This window comes from Notamacropus eugenii, chromosome 1 (assembly GCF_028372415.1).
Source record: "Notamacropus eugenii isolate mMacEug1 chromosome 1, mMacEug1.pri_v2, whole genome shotgun sequence".
NCBI classification, from domain to species: domain Eukaryota; kingdom Metazoa; phylum Chordata; class Mammalia; order Diprotodontia; family Macropodidae; genus Notamacropus; species Notamacropus eugenii.
The window spans coordinates 302,322,640-302,341,166 of NC_092872.1; the positions used below are offsets into that span (position 1 = coordinate 302,322,640).

Sequence of the window (18,527 nt, forward strand, 5' to 3'; positions counted from 1 at the left end):
GCTAAGTGAGAGGAGAAAAAGTAGAGGCAACGAGAATAGAGAATTTTTTTCTAGGTCTTTGACTATGAAAAGGAGGAGAAATCTGGCAAAAGATTGAGGAGTGTTTTGCACTTAGTTCTTGAAAACCTTGGTTTGCATGGCTCTAAGCTGATTTGTGCATGTAGCAAATGACTCTCCTAGCTGGGATATTTGGTGGAACAGATGGGGTCTGTTAGAAGTGTGTGAGAAATCAAGGAACTGGATTCTGGTGAAGATTTATTGCCAGACAGATGGACGAGAAAAAAATGGAGAGAAAAGAGTTTTTGTCATCAAGGCTTACAAATGACAAACAGGGTTGAGAAGAGTCTGGGAAGTAAGGAGACACTAAATGTGCAGAATAAGAGAAGCCAAAGCTGCTATTAGAAAAAGGAAAGTAGTCTGGTCACAGCAACAGGACAAAAATTATGATCTTAGTAAAAAAACAAAACAGAACAAAAACTTACATTCTGGATTGTGCCAGACTTATGTAGTCATGGTCGCCAAGCACCTCACACTCAGATTCTGGAATTTCTACTTTTACCTCAAATACATTTGAACAGAATTTATTTGTTGTTGTAGAAATAAAGTGGTTTCAAGGTAGTTTGGGAGGTAGTTTTGAGCAAAATGATAAAATATGAATATTTAGTATTAAATCATAAAACATAAGCCAGAATGACAAAATTGCAAAGGAGTAGAAAAGCAGAGGCTCAGAAAAGAAAAGTCAAACAGTTTGAGAAGAACTAATAAGTGAAATTATCAAAAACTAAAGGACTTGAGAAAGGGAATCGTGGTGCCCCTTAAGTGGGAATGAACTTGTGGAATATGTATACAGGGAGGAATTAAATGTAATTGTAGAAGTTATGGGACCGCTCAGTTGAGAGCATATTGCTTTCCTGATGAATTACAGATAAGTTGCTGGCCCTATCATTCAACACGGTGATCAGTTTTCTTCAGGAGTGCAGCGGATCTCCTGTTTTGGTTAGGTCTGGTTTAATTATCCAGGATGGTCAATAAGGGTATCTGGAAAGCTGCAGGAGTCAAAGCAGTAACCACCCGAAGATAAACTAGGATTCTTTCAGATTTACCTTGTTTATCACTTTAAATATTGCTTTCAATTCACCAAAGATCAAATGCCTTGAATTATTCCATAAAGAAAGAATACCTCTCAGTTTATAAATAGAAGACTTCTCTCCAATCCCAAGTTACACTCTTTTATTTTTGTGTAAATACAAGATGAAACTCTTAAAATTATTTAAATGAAATGTGGTAAGTGGTGCTGCTTTTTTTCAAATCATGAAGCCAGAAACTAGAGCACTTCTATGATAAACAAGAGAGGTGGTGAGGGAAAAGGAAATGAATTCTTAAAGAGCATTGATTCTAAAAATATTAAACTCTTGGAGTTCAAAATGCTTCATTAGCAATCTCTCTGATGTACTATAAAGATATCCTTCTGCTTTGGCAATCAAGAGAATCATCGAATTTAGATAAAACGAAATTGTGTTATTTAAAAACTAACATTTATCCAGATGCTATTTATGATTACATGGCAGATGCTGAGGATACCATACCACTGTATAATATCTGTCACTATAAAGCAAATTCAGTATAGCTTAATAAATCTCAGACACCATCCAAGTGATTTTGATTACCAAAGTGTAAGGTCAAGGACCAGATCTGTGATTTCATTGGTATAAAGAACTTCGGGGTGAAGGAACCTCCTTCTAGCAATGCAAGTCAACTTGTAATCTTAAAAGTGCTTCCTAGAGCCTGGAAATGGTAAATGACTTGCCCAGGCTCACACAGTCAGTATATGTCAGAGGCTAGAACTTGAATCTAGGCCTTCCTAGCAGAGAGGCTACTTCTCTATCCATTATGACACACCGACTTTTTTTTTTTTTTTTTGGTTACCAGACCATCTCATTAAAAGGTGGTTTTATATAAAAAGCTGTTTTACATAAAAGGTAATATCACAGAATGAAGTAAGACTCAGATATATTGTTAGGGGACAGTTCAGAGAGTCCCAGCACCTATTTAGATATACCAAGTACTATCTTCATTTCTGACCCCTGTAATGACTGCTTGTTTTGATCAAAAAGCATGAACAACTACCTGGCAATTTCAAGAAGAGAGTTTTTAAAAAAAATCAAAAGTACTGGACACTTATAATGGTTTTCCTCATGTCTGAGCATGTGGGCTGCATTTATTTTAATGGCAGGTGGTTAAAAGGCCCAAGTTTACAAGACTTGTAATTAACTGGCTTTCAGCAGAAGGTGTAGGATGATGTCTTCCTGTGCCAAAAAGCTCTGGGATGGGTACACAGACAGTATGTGAGATCTGGTAAAAAGAAAGGGTGGAGAAAGTGTTATAATTGGGTAATTGCCATAGCAACTAATTGCTGTTTAAGTAATCTGTAGTAGTCACGGACTAGACCAGATAAGAAAACTCCTGATGTGTTTAAACACTAAGGTAGCTTGGAAAGAGGGAGTAAATCTTGCTATTTCCTGACACTTCCAAGCATGAGGCATTGGCACATTTTGAGACAGTGTTTTGGAGGGAAGTTTCAACACAGCTGCTTAGCTTAAATAATTAAGTCTGGTTTTCCTTTTAAAACAGATGAGTAGTGAAATTGAAACAGTGCTTTTGAGAAGGGATGATTTTTTTTAAATATAATTTTTAATATCCCAGAAGGGAAAGTTAAACCACTTGAATAAATTTGTTACAGGAGGAACCGAAATAAGTGGCCCTTTCTGTGACAGAATATTTAAGATATTCTAAAGGAAGCTTATTAGCTGAATCATCCTCCTCTGGCCCTCGTGACATCTTTCTGATTAATAACAGCACCAAAGACAGAACTCATTTACCCTTCAGTCTTTGCCAAGTACCACTTAATTGTTATCACCCTTGAAAACTGCTCCCATGTTAAAGATGTAATTTCCCATGGTGTAGTCACTCATTTATTTGGAACGAGCAGGTCACTTACCCTCTGATTTATAGTGAAAGGTTAGTTTCCTCCATCTCCAAAGACAGAGGAAAAGGAACAATTTGGTATTGTCACCTATGAAAGAGGCTGTATGATGGAGACAGGAACACATGAATTCTCTACTAATCCCTCTTCTGACATACTATTTGTCTAGGGATGGCATTTAATCTCTTTGACCCTTGTTTTCTTTTTCTGTAAAATGGGAGGGTTCTACCAGATGAAATCTTCAGACTTAGAAAAATCTCACAAGATTTCAGAATGATGGAATTATCAGTACAGGGAGGTGGGTTTGACAGAATCTAATCTCAATTGGAGATCAATGGGAAGAACTAAAAGAGATCCAGTGACTTCATGTGTTACCTCAACACATATCTTTAAGATGGGCCCTTGCAAATAGCATTTTGTTCTATGGCTCCTGTTTTAAGGATGTGAGCCGATCTGAGTGGTTAAAGTGGTAAAATAGTATCAACATTTAAAGTATGATTTTAAATAAAAGTTCCTTGAAGTCATTTTATTCAAATCAAGAGAAACGTGATTTAAATCTACTCTTGAATGATCATTTTGTGCCCTACTTAAGCACTTCTCAGTAGTAAATGCAGTATGTTCAAGACCATTTTGTTCCCTGTTCAGAATTCAGCAGCAAAATTATACACTGCCAGCTGTGGGGAGAGACAACATTGGGATAAAATATGAGCCTATCCTTATGGAATTTATAGCCTATTGTAAGATGATAAGACACAGATAATTGTAATATATGACATTACATAATAAGTGCATTTAGTCAGTGGAAAGAATCTAGGAAACCCAATACCTTGGTTTTCTTATTTTCTTTTATGACTTGAGACAAGTCACTTAACTTCTCTGGGTCTTATTTTCCTCATCTGTAAAGAAGAAAAACAAAAAAGAGGGATTGCACTAGATCATTTCTAAGGTCTCTTTCAAATATCAGCCAAATACTGTGATGCCTGGCTCATGGTAGGAGCTTAATAAATTTTGATTGATTGATCCCAAAGAATTACAAGCAATGCTAGATAAGATCCAAAGAAATAGGCCTCCAAGAGAAGGACGAGAAAAGCTCCATGGAGTGGAGAGGGGTCTTTGAGTTGGGACACAGATTAGTCTGTGTTAGCTGGGACATAGAGTATGTGGAAGGAGATAATGAGAAAAGTTGGAAAGGTGGGTAGTGGGATAGAATACTAGACTATAGGTGTCCTTGAATAGCAAGCAAAGGTGTTTGAAGGTCACTTGTCTGGAAATAGAAAGTTGTAAGTGGTTTCTGAGCAGAACAGTATGATGTGATATTTATAGGAAAGAAAGATTATTCTAGTAGTGGTCTGAGAACTGTTTGGAAAAGGGAGAGAGCAGAGGCAGAAAGGTCTGGTATGGGTCATTGCAGTTGTTCACATAAGTGGTAATGAGGGGGCCTACTTGATGATTCCAGTAAAACTCGAAAGGAGGAGTAGACCATGAGAGCTGGTGTGGAGGCAGAATTGACGATGGATAGTTCATTGGATATGAGTTAAAGGAGGAGGAAAAAATGAAAGATTAAAAAATAGTTAAGAACATGGGAGCCTGGGTGAATGGTGATGCTGTAGACAAATGGGAAAGTCAAAAAGAAATAGTAAGTTTAGGGGGAAAGTTAATCAGCTCAATTTTAACATGATGAGTTTGAGGTACCTGTGGAGGTCAATGTAGGCAGTTGGACCTAGAAGCTCACAGAGAATAGGTAGGGATGAAGGTCTAGATTTAGAGGAGAGAATGTAGCAAAAAAAGAAGGAAAGAGGACTTTGTTGTTTTTTAAACATCTTACATTACAGAGAAAAGCTTGAGCAGCTTTTCTTTGACAAGCAAAACAAAAGGTTCAGTCAAGGACTGTTTGATGTGGACATTTTTGGTCATCTGAAGTTTTGTGGAACATATATCTTCCTAAGTATCACAAGAGATACCATTGACTGCTCTAGTAGTGCTTTTTAGATAGTGATGGAAACTCATTTGGTGAACTTACTGGTAATTTCTTCTTGTTTACAACTGATTGCAATACTACTAACTTTTATATTTCAAAAAGTTCAAAATGTGATTTTCATTTAGTATGAACTTTAGTTCATTTTTAGTGTGATGCATTGCTGTCGAACTGAGGCTTACAAATAATTACAAATTTGAAGCACCTCATCAAGGAGGATGTTAATATTTATGAAATGGTACATATATTATTACAGTAGAAGCTTGTATGAACAACTCCCCTAGGACAGGGTACATAGAGATGTCCTCTTCTTGCCTGTGTTCCCACTGAGTAGCCAAACAAAAAAAAAAAGTCTAGTTTTCTAACTAGATTTAGATGGGTAGGGACCTAGTATAGAACATATCATTTGTCATAAGAATCAGAATATTGAAGAGTTAAAAAATTGAATCTTTAGCATCTGGATGAAGACATTCGTTTTAATATTAGTTTTCAAATGAACATTTGAAAGGCTATATTGTGTAGTGTCACTATCTTCAAAGGCAAAGAATACTTAGAGAATTAATCATACTTTCTCATGAAGCTGTGCCCACTCTTAGTATATTATCTTCTGAGAAAATAAGAGGGTAGCATTTTTGTCTTATAGATGCAGCATTTTTTTTTCATCTTCATGTGCTGGTGATTAAGGATAGACAATGATGACTTGCTGATTTATAACTGCCTTGAAAGCTGAACCAACTCAATCAGTAAATATTAAGCACCTACTATGTGCCAGGCATGGTGCTAAATGCAGAAAAAAATGGGCTTAAATTTTCATATAAAGAACACAGCATGAAGAGCATGGGCTAGAATTCTGATTTCCTGCTGTGAGATTTTTACATCAGAAAATGAATTATCAGAAATTTTTAGAAGCTTCTCCTTTGGAGACCTATGAAAAACAAAGGATCTATTTACATCTGGCTGAAGTGCTGTAGGTGTGGTCCTTCCTGAAGGTGAGGGAGTAGTTTAAGAGGAACTATTGGGGCCCATTCCTATATGGAGTTTTCTCTGCCTTTGAAAGGAATGCACTCTTATAAGGAAAGGAAGGGGAGTCTTGGGGATTTAGAGGAAAACTGCTATTCCTTCAGGGACAAAGGAAAACTGACATCATTGAGAGGGAAAGTTGTTTGTTGGTTATTGACTCATTTAATAATGCTATTCTAGGAAAGCTATCACTGCTTGGATGCGTGGGATAGGAGGAGGATAAACGTTTTGCTTCCCACTAGAGGAATTTTATGAAACAGCTCACTGACCCTGGCAGTATTGCCAGGACCAATGAGACCGTAAGGAATACAATGAGCAAATATTCCTTGTGCAAGTTTTTGGCCTGAAAACTGCGATGGACTTCTTACAACCAAGTTTTAGTCCTTCCAGCTTTGAAAAATAATTCAACCAAAGCTATGACTTCCTTATGTGAGATACCTCTTTATTTTCCATTTTCCCTTGCTTCAAATGTTTTCTGTATGTTAAATTAGGAATTAATCTCTCGTAATAGCTTCCTTGAATAACATTTGAGACAAATGGACTCTAACAATGCCAATGATGTTTCTTTCTATTGGAGACTTTCTTCCCTTCATTTTAAGAGTTCTTTGTTTTCATCTCTTAGAGGCACTCACAGGTCTCGTATATCCTTCCCATTGCTGTAATTGTGGGTCAGAATCACATTCTATGCCATGGTGACTTTTTGACCTAAGTTAAGGACTTTGAATCTATTTCTGTTCAGTTTCCTTTATTAATAAATGTTTGTTGAATAATTGAATAATGTGTGGAAAACTTAGGGGTCTCATCTTATTGAGAACCTTTAAAGTCTTAATTTTGTTCAGCATATAGCTTCATGCTATCTGCTAATTTGATAACTATTCCCTTAATAAAACTGTGGAACAGGATGAGGAAAAGGACTGTTTCCTAGAGAACCTTCTCCATGTTGACATCATCCTTTTTTTGATCGAGTTGTTCAACCAGATCCACCTAGTTCCCATCTCAGTTCCATTTCTCTTGGTTCACTGAGTCATAGGTCATAAGCCAGAGGAATGTCAAAGCTCAGTGAAATGAAGGTACTTCAGCTATGTTGAGTCATAGTATGAACATCAATGAGGATACTGAAGTGGGATGAAGATGTGAGTCATGGGATTTGTAAAGGTGACTGTACCAAGAGAATGGGGCATTGAAAGAGAAATCAACGCATAACGTAGCTATCAAAAACAAAGCATAGATAGAAAGGAAGACTCTGAGCTCCTGATCTCCTTGAAAATGGAGGAAGAATGACCTCCTTTTGCATGAATGAAAGCCACTTGATGACTGTAACATGGATCTGGACAGGTGGTATCAACAAATGGAGGAAACCTCAGAGTGAATAGGTTGAATGATGGCTACTGGTAATGACAATGAGGAGAAGCAAAGAGTATTTATACTTCTTCCTTCCCCTGGACCAGTGTGTCATGGAGCATGAGGGTAGGCACATCCAGTACTAGGAAGGCTAATCTGTGATGCAAAGTCTGTCAGAGGGGGAGCTAGGTTTTCAGAAGAATAAAAAAGAAGTCTAGGATGAAAGAGACTTTGTTTAATGAAGAAAGAAGGTTTCCAAATGACTGAGGAAAGGTAGCACTGAAAGAGCTAGATGATGGTGAGAGAGCAAGAACTGGGAGCTATGTAAGAAGGTCCGTGTTCCAACAGCGTGTGGGATGATGGTAGATGCCTTCGTATCATGTAACTCTTACCAGTTTTCCTGAACACTTGATGACTTGTTGGGGATTTTTTCTGTGACTACTAAACTGCATGTTTTTGATTGCCTTTTCCATGCTTCTGCTATGGCTGTAGGATTTCTTTATCAACAGTAACTCCAAGCAGGTAAGGGAACAATTGCCAAAAGTCTTGTTTAATGTAACTGGCTCATAGCCAACTTGAAAATTCTTAGTCATGTTTGTCTGTAGACAAAAATGCAGTGCCTGCTGAAAATCAAATTGTATGCTTAACTGTAGCAGGATTCATTCAGACACTGCATGTGTGCTCTGAATCTCAGGATGCCTGGAAGACAATTGAAGCAACTTCAACATTTTCCCTCTTAAGTTAAACTGATATTTAGTAATAAAGCTATCTTGTTTTCCTGCATTTCATTGAAACATCCTAGAAAGCCTTTACAGATCCTGAAATTTAATGACGTAAAAATTGCGTATTTTCGTTCATAAGCTCTTTCTGCCGATTCTTCTAACACTTCTTTATTTAACTGTGGCGAAATAAATAAAAAACTGTGTTTCTTGTGTCTGTCCTCTTATTTGATCCCTGATGTCTTTGGCTACCTGTGCAGGAAGAGTAGGCAACAAATGTGCTCTGGAAATCAAAAGTTTGAACTGATCCCTTGAACAGTCTGTCCTGTTCCAGGATGATAAGGTGCCAGTTATACTTGGTAACCTCCTGGTGCATGTAAAATAGTCTGCAAGGATTTATTGTTCAACCTTTTGGGTGTTTGTGATGCAAATAATTCTAGCATGAATGAATGAATGAATACTGACAGCACATGTCTCAAGTGGCCAATAGAAGACCCGAAATGATCTTGATTCATTGTGGCAGTTCTCTCAGGGAGGGAGCTTGGGGGGCCAGTACACATATACAGAGGGGGAAATGCTCATTAATAATTTATGCTTGATCGTATTGTCATCACAAACTATCTGTACCTCTAAATAATAGTTTTTAAAATGTGTCATTCTTCAGTGTTTTTTCATTTGAAGGCCAGATTGTAGTCTTTGTTTCTGATTTCATCTTTTGACATATGAGGAAACCTTATTTTTACGAGTGTGTGTGTGTGTGTGTGTGTGTGTGTGTGTGTGTGTGTGTGGTCAGAATGTCATTGTTTGACTTTCATGGATTCCTATCATGCCCTTTATAGAAAGAAACAGATGCCATTGATGACACATTGAGTTCCAGACACAAAGTGAAAGAACTTTCAGTGATTGATGGTCGGAGGGCCCAGAACTGCAACATTCTTCTCTCAAGGTATTGTCAATATTGAGAAAAAGAAGCATTTGTAATATAACCGTTCAGTGCAGTGAATGGTTTTGGTGTGTGACTCACAACTGTTTATATCTGTAAATATAAATACATTGTAAACTTTAAAAATTGTAAGCCTGCTGAGAAATCTGTTTCTCTGTTGTAATACTAATTTGGGTAAGTGATACTTATGCCTCCCTCTGTGAAACAACTAGGGATGAATTTGAAACTTCTTTATAATCTGTGTATAAAAATACAAAATCACTTAAAACCTTAAATAGAAATTTGTTTTCACCTTGCCACATGTGGCCTCGAGACCACAGATTCCTCACTCCTGATCCTTGACATTCAAAAAGTGATTTTATATAGGTTATATACATAACAAAACCAAGCTTTTGTTTATTTTCCTTGGCCTTTTTATCTTCCTGTCATACAGATGTTTGTGGGGTAGCTCGCTATATCACTATACTACAACAAATATTAGAATGTTAGCTTTTTAAATGTCATTGGTCTATTCCTTCAAGCTTTAGTTCCTTCTTGGCATTTTGTTTTAACATTTTCTTCTGCTGCTATTTGTTTGCTAATTAGAAAGATCAAACCAAACTAAAATGTTAATTTTTAAAATTTAGTCTTCAAGGACTTGAACAGAGGAAAGGAAAATGGAAAATTCTCATTACAAATTCTCCCTCAGCCATAGTTCGATTGGCTTGTGCTATCCCATTTAGCAGCTTGGTTTCTTATTTCTTTCCTCATGTGAATTCAAGTTAAGGATTGTTGCAGTGATTGTGAGGAGTAATGGAAATATTTTTAAAAATCTACAATTTTTTTTTAATGTATTAGGGGAGTCATGGTGGCAAGTTCTGCCATGAAAACTTCATATAGACTAACATCATAAAGAGGATTTTTCAGGAATACAAATAATAATTCATTAATTTTTTTATATGGTCTTAAAAACTACTTTTGAGAAAAGACCTTTGTAATGCAAAGAGCTAATTTTATGCTCTATCTTGTAACACCGAAGGCTGATTATTATTACTTGTTACTTTAGAGATAAATTATTTCATGGTGTGGGAGAAATGAGTTTAGATTGCTAAATTTTAATCTGGTAACACTTGAAAAATTGATGTGAACATTTCAGTTCAATGTCTAATTGAAAAACATGGTTGTGATCGCCTGGGATTCATTCAACTCACATATTCCCACTTTTATCCTCTGAATGCCCCTTTGAGGTTATTTCACAGTCTCTATTGTACTAAAGAAGAATGTAAATTTTCCTCAGGAAGTCACCATTGAAAATAATTTTAAGACAATTTATATACATGATGGAATATATTTAAGGTTCCCCTCCTCCCTTGAAAAATAATGTTGTTGTTCAGTCATTTTTGATTCTGTGTGACCCCATGTATGGGATTTTTCTTGGCAAAGATACTGGAGTGGTTTGCCATTTCCTTCTTCAATGTTTCCCCCTTTTACATATGAGAAACTGAAGCAAATAGGAGTTAAATGACTTGCCCAGGGTCACACAGGTGGTAAGTGTCTGAGACTGGATTTGAACTGAGTTCTACATCACTGCTCCATCCACTGTACCACTTAGCTGCCCCTGACAAATAATGTATTCTTATATAAATGCTGAAGTAAATGAAGATTTTTGAAAATTTTTTTTAATCTTTTAATTCTTTTCTTCCCCACATTTTGTCCATTGTGGGTTTTATTTTTAATATCATTGAAGTGCAGAAGAAATTATTTTTAAAACTTTTCAAAAAGGTTACTGTCATTTTTTATTTCTATGCCATAGGGTTAAAATTCCTATGAGAGTAATTGATCCAGTTCCTTGCAGACACATTGTACTTAACAGGGGCCAGTGGAGACAATTACTGAGCTTTAGAGATAAACTCATAACTTTTCCTGTCCAATTTTTAAAGAAGTTGTTATATTCTAATACTGTATAATTTATTCTCTCTAAACGTATCAGATTAAAGTGTTTTTTAGGATTGGAGCTCTCCACAAATACTCCCTTGAAGTAGTCAAACTTAAATTTAGTCATTTTCAAAGGGGATGAATTAAAATCTGACCCATACAGTTTGTGACATAATAACGGATAGAGGCGAAGTTCCACTTTAGGGAGCATCAATTCTCACAGAAGGGAAAACTTTTTGTGACATATTAGGGCTACCCTGAAGTTGTAATAGGCTGCTATTGGGGAGGTTATAAGGTCTCTTTCACTAGAGGTCTTTAAGCAAAGGTGCTGTAATTATTAACTGAAAATGTTGCGGGTGGGATTCTGGTTTCAAGTACAGGTTGGATTAATCAGTCATCTCTGAAGATTCTTACAATTCTAAGGTTCTAGGATTAAAAGGACTCGGTACTGTATAACACAACTATGTGCCATATTCTGCTTGTCCAAATAGTAATAATTCTTAATTCATCAGGTTTTCTTTTGAGTATTGCTAGTGTTTATCACAGTGCCCAGCATATAGTAGTAGGTGCTTAATAAATGCTTGATTAATTATGTTCAGTTATGGTCCTGACATTTGAGGGAGAACATTGATAAAATGGCAGAAATCTAGAGAAGACTGACTAGAAGAAAAAAGTCTTAGTTGGGATATAGTGGCTGTTTTTAAGTATTTTGGAAGTCTGTTAATAGAAGACAGGTCAGACTTTTGAGTCTGGATGGAACAAGGAGTAATAGGTGGAAATTTTAGGGAGGCAGATTTGGGCTTTGTGTGAGTGAAGAAGTTTTAAACATTTAGAAATTCCCCCAAGTGGAATGGGCTACTTTGGAGGAGTGAGTGTTCCCCATCATTGGAAGTTTTCAGGCTAAGGTTGGATAACTCCTTTTGGCAGGGATTTTGAGTGAAATTCTTGTTAGGTTCTAGTTGAAATGGATGGCTTTTCAAGTCTCTTCCAACTCTGGTTTTCTACAATTCTGTGTAATCTAAAAGTTTACTTACCAGAAGAAAAAGGTCAGGTTAAAGGTATTTTGTAAGTAAAACATTTATTGAGGGTCTATTATGTGCTTAGTTCTATATAAGGTGTGAAGCAGGAGACAAAGAGCTTATCTTATTGGAGAAATAAAATAAAAACTTGAAAGTTATTTTTTAACAAGTTAGTCCCTGATTAAGTATCAACTGAGTAGTGATATTGCTCTTTAAGTGCTATAGGGTTTCTGGGAAAGGAAAGGTCCCCTCTTAGAAGAGGAATGACTTGAGTAAAATCTCAAAGGATATCCAGGATTTCAATCTCAGTCCTTTATAGCTGTTTTAGAAAACATAAAGGTTGCCACAGAAGGGTAGATCAGCCAGTCAGGCTAAAATTTTGCATGGGGTTTTAATTTTTATTTTTAACGGATATGTTTCAGCTTATGCATGGGAAGACTTGTTTCTTTGAGACATTGAAGAGCATAGGAGGTGGGCATGAAGAATTAAGGGCAAAGGATATAGTTCTGTAGTCACCATAAAGATAAGAATACAATTAGGTCTTTCATGAGGACAGGTATTTACATATGGGACTCAGCCAATGGAGTGGTGGGGACATTCAAACCTGAAAAGAGAATGATCTCTGTACTACTATAGTAATACAAAATGCTCACTTTCAGCCTAATACTCAGATTACTACAAACTCTCCTCATTCATCCTGTCTGGATTCAGGAACACTTAGATTGGATCCTTTATAGAAAGACATCTCAGTGATGCAAAAGAGGAAAGAAGTGGTGTGGTTGGGGGTAGAAGGTAGGTTTGTGGGAGAAAAGGTTCCTTGGTAGATGTTATGCTCCTGCAGCCATATGTAGGCAGGAAGGTAGCAATGATCAAAAATGCATGGGACATGTAAGTTTCTAGAATGAAAGGTTCTAGGTGTAGATGATTTACCTGTGCGGGGAAGGGATGTATCTGGATCCAAAGCAGTTTATAGTATATAACTTTATGAATCTTTGAAGCCTCAGAACAGACTAGTTCCCTGAAATGGTATAATTTAAAGAGGCAGAAGAAATTTGGAATGGGGCAAGACAAGTATGAGCAAAGGTACAGAGGTGGATTAGCACCAGTCTTATTGAAGCAGTGTTTGTAAGTAGTGAGAAGTCAAATTGGACAGGTAGAATGGGGCCAAATTATGGAGACTGGACCAAGAGATTTTGAAGTCTGAAGTTTCTAGAGAATTGGGATTGTTCCCTTCTTTGTGTTTGTAGCCCCTGTGGCCTGGCACATAATAGATGCTTAATAAGTGCTTGTTGGTTGACAAGTCTTTTCCAGCTCTTCCTGCCAATTTCCTTTAAGTCAATATGTGAGACCAAGAATCATTCCCCAGTGGATATGAAAAAACAATTCTAAAAAGAATTGCAAATGATTAACCATCCTTCCCGTGAAAGATTGTTCCAAATTACCAGTAATCAGAGAAAATGCAAAGCAAATTGGCATAGATAACAGTTTCTCCTCTTGGTCTAAATGAATTGATTTTGTTTATGCAAAAGCTTTTCATTGTAATATAATCAAACTTACCTGTCTTATCTTTAGTGATTGCCTATATTCCTTGTTAGAAGACTCTTTATCATAACGATGATGAATTCTCTCCTCTCCTCTGCTCTCTTCTCCCACCCCAACTGTGACCATTAATATTTTGTTAAATTGTTTCTTGTTCTGCCTTACCCAATCCTTTCCACTAATCTACTTTTTAAAAATAGAAATCACCAAATAGATTTATTACTATTTTCTATAGCATAATTTGAAGTCTAGAAACATTTGTACCCCTTTATTCCTTCCCCTCCCTTCCCCATTTCCCTTGAAGATCTAAATCTAAGTGTTTCTCTAAGTGAATTTTATTATTAATTTGTTCAGCTTTGGGAAGTACCCTTTGGTAGTTTAGCATAGCACTAAACACAATAACCTGTGAGTAGACCCAGCTGCCTAAATGGGGACCCAGCTAGCTAGGTAACTCATCTCCTCCTCTCCTGTCTGTCTGCCCCTCCTCTTCCTTCTCCTGTCCAAATGAAGGTAAATTTGGATGGCCAGAGGATGCCCAGGTAACTTGGGATTTATTGGCTAGTTCCCTTCCCTTTCCCTCTCTTCTGGATTTTCCAGGCTTAAGAGTGATTATCAGTAGTAACTGTTGCTGTTTCCCTCCAAGCCTGATTAAGTTATTTTTCTTTGCCTCATTAAAGGGGCCATCCTCTGACTACTTCTTAAATAGGCCCATTCACTGAATGGGCTTTACCTCACCCTAAGTGAGTACTGAATAGGCCTTGGCCTAATGGGGCCAAGGTCTCCCAGTGCATCCTGGGTCATCTTCAGTTATCCTGATGAATATCTGGTCACTGGATCCAGATGGCTCAGGAGGAGAAGTGAGGCTGGTGACCTTGCACAGCCCTCCTTCACTCAAAACAAAGTCAAATGCAAGTCATGTCATCATTTCTCTGATGGCATGGTCTTATTTGGCAATGAAGGACAAACACAACAAAAATCTGTATATTAATTTAGGTAGCCTTGTCAGTTTTACTGTGTTCACAAGGTCCAAGAGAGCAGTGTCTTAAGGAGAGTTAGTTTGGTATACCTTGGGCAGGGTGACTTGAAGAAAGGAGAGGTAAAGCCAAGGATGTGTCAGGTAAGAGATTACTGCTATAACCTAGGAAAGAGGTGATAAGGACCTAGTCTGAACTGACATTAATAGAGTTTAAAAGAAAAGATACAGAAAAGAGGAATACTTTTTTAAAAAAATCAATAGAAATTAATGATTCTGGAGACAGAAACTTATGGGAATGATATATCTCATGTCTTTTCACTTAGTTTGTTACCCTGAGGCTTAACATTAGCTCTTTTTCTCTTCTAGTAGCCTAGGATTTGATTTCCTATAGTGTACTTTTCTACGTTCCACCAGAACAAAATAATGAGTATGTATCATATAGTGCATGATGGGGCCAATTCTAGAAATATTATCATGTACCTACTACTATATATAGCATTGTGCCAGGTATGATTTTCAAGCATGTCTAATATTTGGTGACCCCTTGAAGGTGTTTATTGTCCAGAGATAGAGAATAATTAGTCAAAACTGTATCCATAAGTAACTTCATCTCCCTAACTTAAAAGAATATCTTTAGCAAGAGACTACAAGCAGTGAAGGTGAGGCCATGTTTACACTGGAGGTTCATCTAATGTTTGAATTGGAAGAGGTCTATAGAGATCATCCGTTCCAACCCACCATTTTATAGATAACGAAACTAAGACCCATAGCATCATGGTGGAAAAGAACACTGCATTTGGACTTAGGAAGACTTGGTTCAAATTCAGATTCTGTCATTTGTCTTCCTTGAGTAACCTTGGGAAAGTCTCTACTCTCTAGTCCTGACCTCTTCAGGGGCTGTAATAAATCATTTCTATGAGTCCTTTCAACTACAAATACTGTGACTTACCCAAGGTCCTAACTAGGAGTAAGTAACAGAAGGCAATTTGAACCAAGCTCTTTGTATTCCTTTCCTTTCTAGCGGGTTGCCTCTCTAAGGGGAATGATCACTTACAGGTACAGAAAGAGATTGACATAGATTTGAAATGTCATCTCTATAGTATTAGAGATCAAAAAAGAATTGAACGTGGATAGGAGAAAAGCTGTGACTAACAACTGTTGGTAAACTACAAGTATTTATTTGTCTGGCCTTTGCCTAAAACAGCTTTCAAAAAAATTTAGAAACAAGGTTTATGTTGCAAAATGAAACCACATAAAATATCTTTTTATGAAGTGTCCTACCATATTTTTTTTTTCCAGATGCACAACTTAACATCTGCAACTTGAGCACAGTAAACCATAAAAGTGCCCCATTGTTCTCTTTCCCTTCACTTTTTTATAGGGGTGGAGAGCAGGTCTTTACCTTACCTGCAGAGATTTTATACAGAGCTCATGCAGTGAATAAAGAATGGGACTAGATGTTCTCTGAGGTCCTTTCCAATTCTGATGCTGGGAAGAAAACTTTCGTAACAGAATAGAAGAACCTGAATCAAGCTACTTTAAATTTCAGACCTCTGATACAAACCTAAGAGCAGAACACTGAGGTGACTCATTTACTTAATTAGGCCTTTATATTTCAGCCCTCATGGTAAATTATTAAAACATTTGGTACTGTTACGTATGGGCAGCTGAGTGGCAGAGTGGATCGAGTGGAGCCAGGAAGACCTAAATTCAAATCCATCCTCAGACCCTTACCTGTGTCACCCTGGGCAAATCACTTACCCCTATTTGCCTCAGTTTCCTCATCCGTAAAATGAATTGGAGAGGAAATGACAAACCACTCCATTATCTCTGCCAAGACAACCCCAAATGGGGTCATTACGTCAGATATGATTGAAATGACTGGCCAACAAGAACTATTAAGTACATGAAATACCATTGGAAACTGTTTCTTTTATCTTCCTGTTTTATAAATAAGTTGAACTGTAAGCCATCAAGTCAACAAAAATTTATTTACCATGTGTGAAGAACTGAGGCTACAAAGAAACACAAAAGTAGTCTCTACTCTGAAGGAGTTCGCAGTCTACTAGGAAACATAATTGCAAACACCTATGTACAGACAAGATATATTTAGATAGAGATGCATCCATGCATCATATAGAGATATCTACAGGTATATCTTAGATGTAGCTATATCTATATCTACATGAATTTTGTTTGTACATAAGTTATTTTGCAATTGTAACACGATGATTTGGAGAAAATCAAAAGAGGAAAGACTAGCATTAAGGGGATTCAGAAAACACTCTTTCAAAAGTTGTCATCTTCTGCCTTCTTGAAATTGGGCCATGTATTAAGTTAGAAGAATGAAGCTTAGAAATTTTGAGCTGTCACTCACACCAAGTCATTCCTTTCTATTTAGAACTGACTACCAATCCACATTAATGTAGCATTGGCATTTGCTTGTCTTCCATCAGCAGGCTATAGGGGTGCTTATAAGTCTAACTCGATGGGGTCACTTTTCTGGAGCTCTTGTGGTTCTGTATTCCTCATTTTTAGAGAAACCCAAACTGTTCTCTGTTCCTCAGGTTGAGTTCAGTCCAGACACAGTCTCTGGAGGTCAGATATATACAATTTCAAAAGCAAGAAATTCTGTGGTCCATATGGGGAACTCATGAAATGCAAATTTAGTACTTATTGTTCTTACTCTCTGATTTTTTTTGATTCCATTTCTTTTAAATGCAAAGCAGAAGGCCTTTCCAGAGCTAACCCATAAAAGGGTTTCTCTAGTTCTGCGTGAAAAGGACACAGAACTATCTTTTTTTTTCCTCATAAGCAAAACACTATTAATGATGGTTATAGACATTTCCATATGCAGTTGATTCTCATTAAGTTAAACCTTCCTTAAATTAAATGACTTGTTTCTCCTTTACTTTCTTTTTGCTGTTCAGTCTTTTTCATGACCCCAAGGTTTTATTGGCAAAGATCCTGGCATGGTTTGCTATTTCTCTAACTCATTTTACTGATGAGGAAACTGGGCAAGCAGAATTAAGTGACTTGCCCAGGATCACACAGCTAGTGGTTTGCCATTTCTTTCTCCAGGTCATTTCACTGATGAGGGAACTGAGGCAAATAGGTTAAGTGACTTGCCCAGGGTCACACAGCTAGTAAGGTGTCTGAGGCCAGATTTGAACTCAGGAAGATGCCTCTAAGGCCCAATACTCTATCCACTGCACTGCCCAGCTGCCTTTTCTACCTCCTTCCAAAAATGAGTGTTTCTTTTTTGCTGTATGTCAACATGAAAAGATTACCTGACTTCAAGTAAGCACTTAATAAATGCTTGTTGACTTGATTAGTGTGTACATAACAGTAGTTCTCCAGAGTCCATTGATTTGATTTGAGCCCATTTCTGTGACATATATTAGTTTGTTTTCCTGTCATGACTGCCCATACCAACTCTGCTCAGTTTTAGCCATTAAGTTTAAAGTTTTCCCAGTATGATGATCTGATGAACATGTTGATGAGGTAAGAATTTCTGGGGAATTCTGGTAAGTAAAAAGGTCAGTCCTGGTCCAGAACTATGGGATTGCCATTGCTGCTTTCTTTGTTAACAAACGCTCTCACAATGAGATGTTGTGTGTTCATTTTCTTTAAGGCAAATAAATTTATACTCTGCTTCACTGCTTTGATTATGAGAATGATATAGAGGTGGTATGGAAGGAACTGACAAATGCAGCTGTCTGCCTACTTTGTCACATGAGCAATTGTTGAAGGGTGAAATAGAATTAAATGTCAGCTCTGGCTTAAAAGCTATGAGCTTTTTTTTTTTATCTCTTTTAATGAAATCTGGTCCAAAAGTCAGAGAAATCTCCACTGAGCATGGCACTGACTTATCTACCCTAGACTACCCTTTGACAATCCTATGTCTCCTTTCCTTGTCTTTCCTTTCTTAGATGCTCATCTATATAGTCTAGTTGATTGTGCTTCACAATCATTTCTTATATATTTCTTTGGGTTACAGCAATTAATTTTTTAAAAAAATTATTAGGTACCTAAATATAGAATATGGTATGTAGTGGCAGGTAGGTAGGGTTTGGGAGGAGACACTAAGTTTAGATA

At 37.0% G+C, this 18,527-nt stretch overlaps 1 protein-coding gene across 11 annotated transcripts in view; it reads left to right on the forward strand.

Annotated features, from left to right (window-relative positions):
* Positions 1–18,527, forward strand: part of DAAM1 (dishevelled associated activator of morphogenesis 1) — a 202,787-nt gene that overhangs the window by 152,058 nt on the left and 32,202 nt on the right. For 8 of the 11 annotated variants that reach the window (XM_072629337.1, XM_072629338.1, XM_072629339.1 and 5 more), the window contains 2 exons: positions 7,812–7,841; positions 8,878–8,984. In XM_072629337.1, the coding sequence (XP_072485438.1) occupies positions 7,812–7,841; positions 8,878–8,984 (137 nt within the window). The remainder of the gene's footprint in view (positions 1–7,811; positions 7,842–8,877; positions 8,985–18,527) is intronic. The other 3 variants (XM_072629345.1, XM_072629344.1, XM_072629346.1) reach the window with 1 other exon arrangement.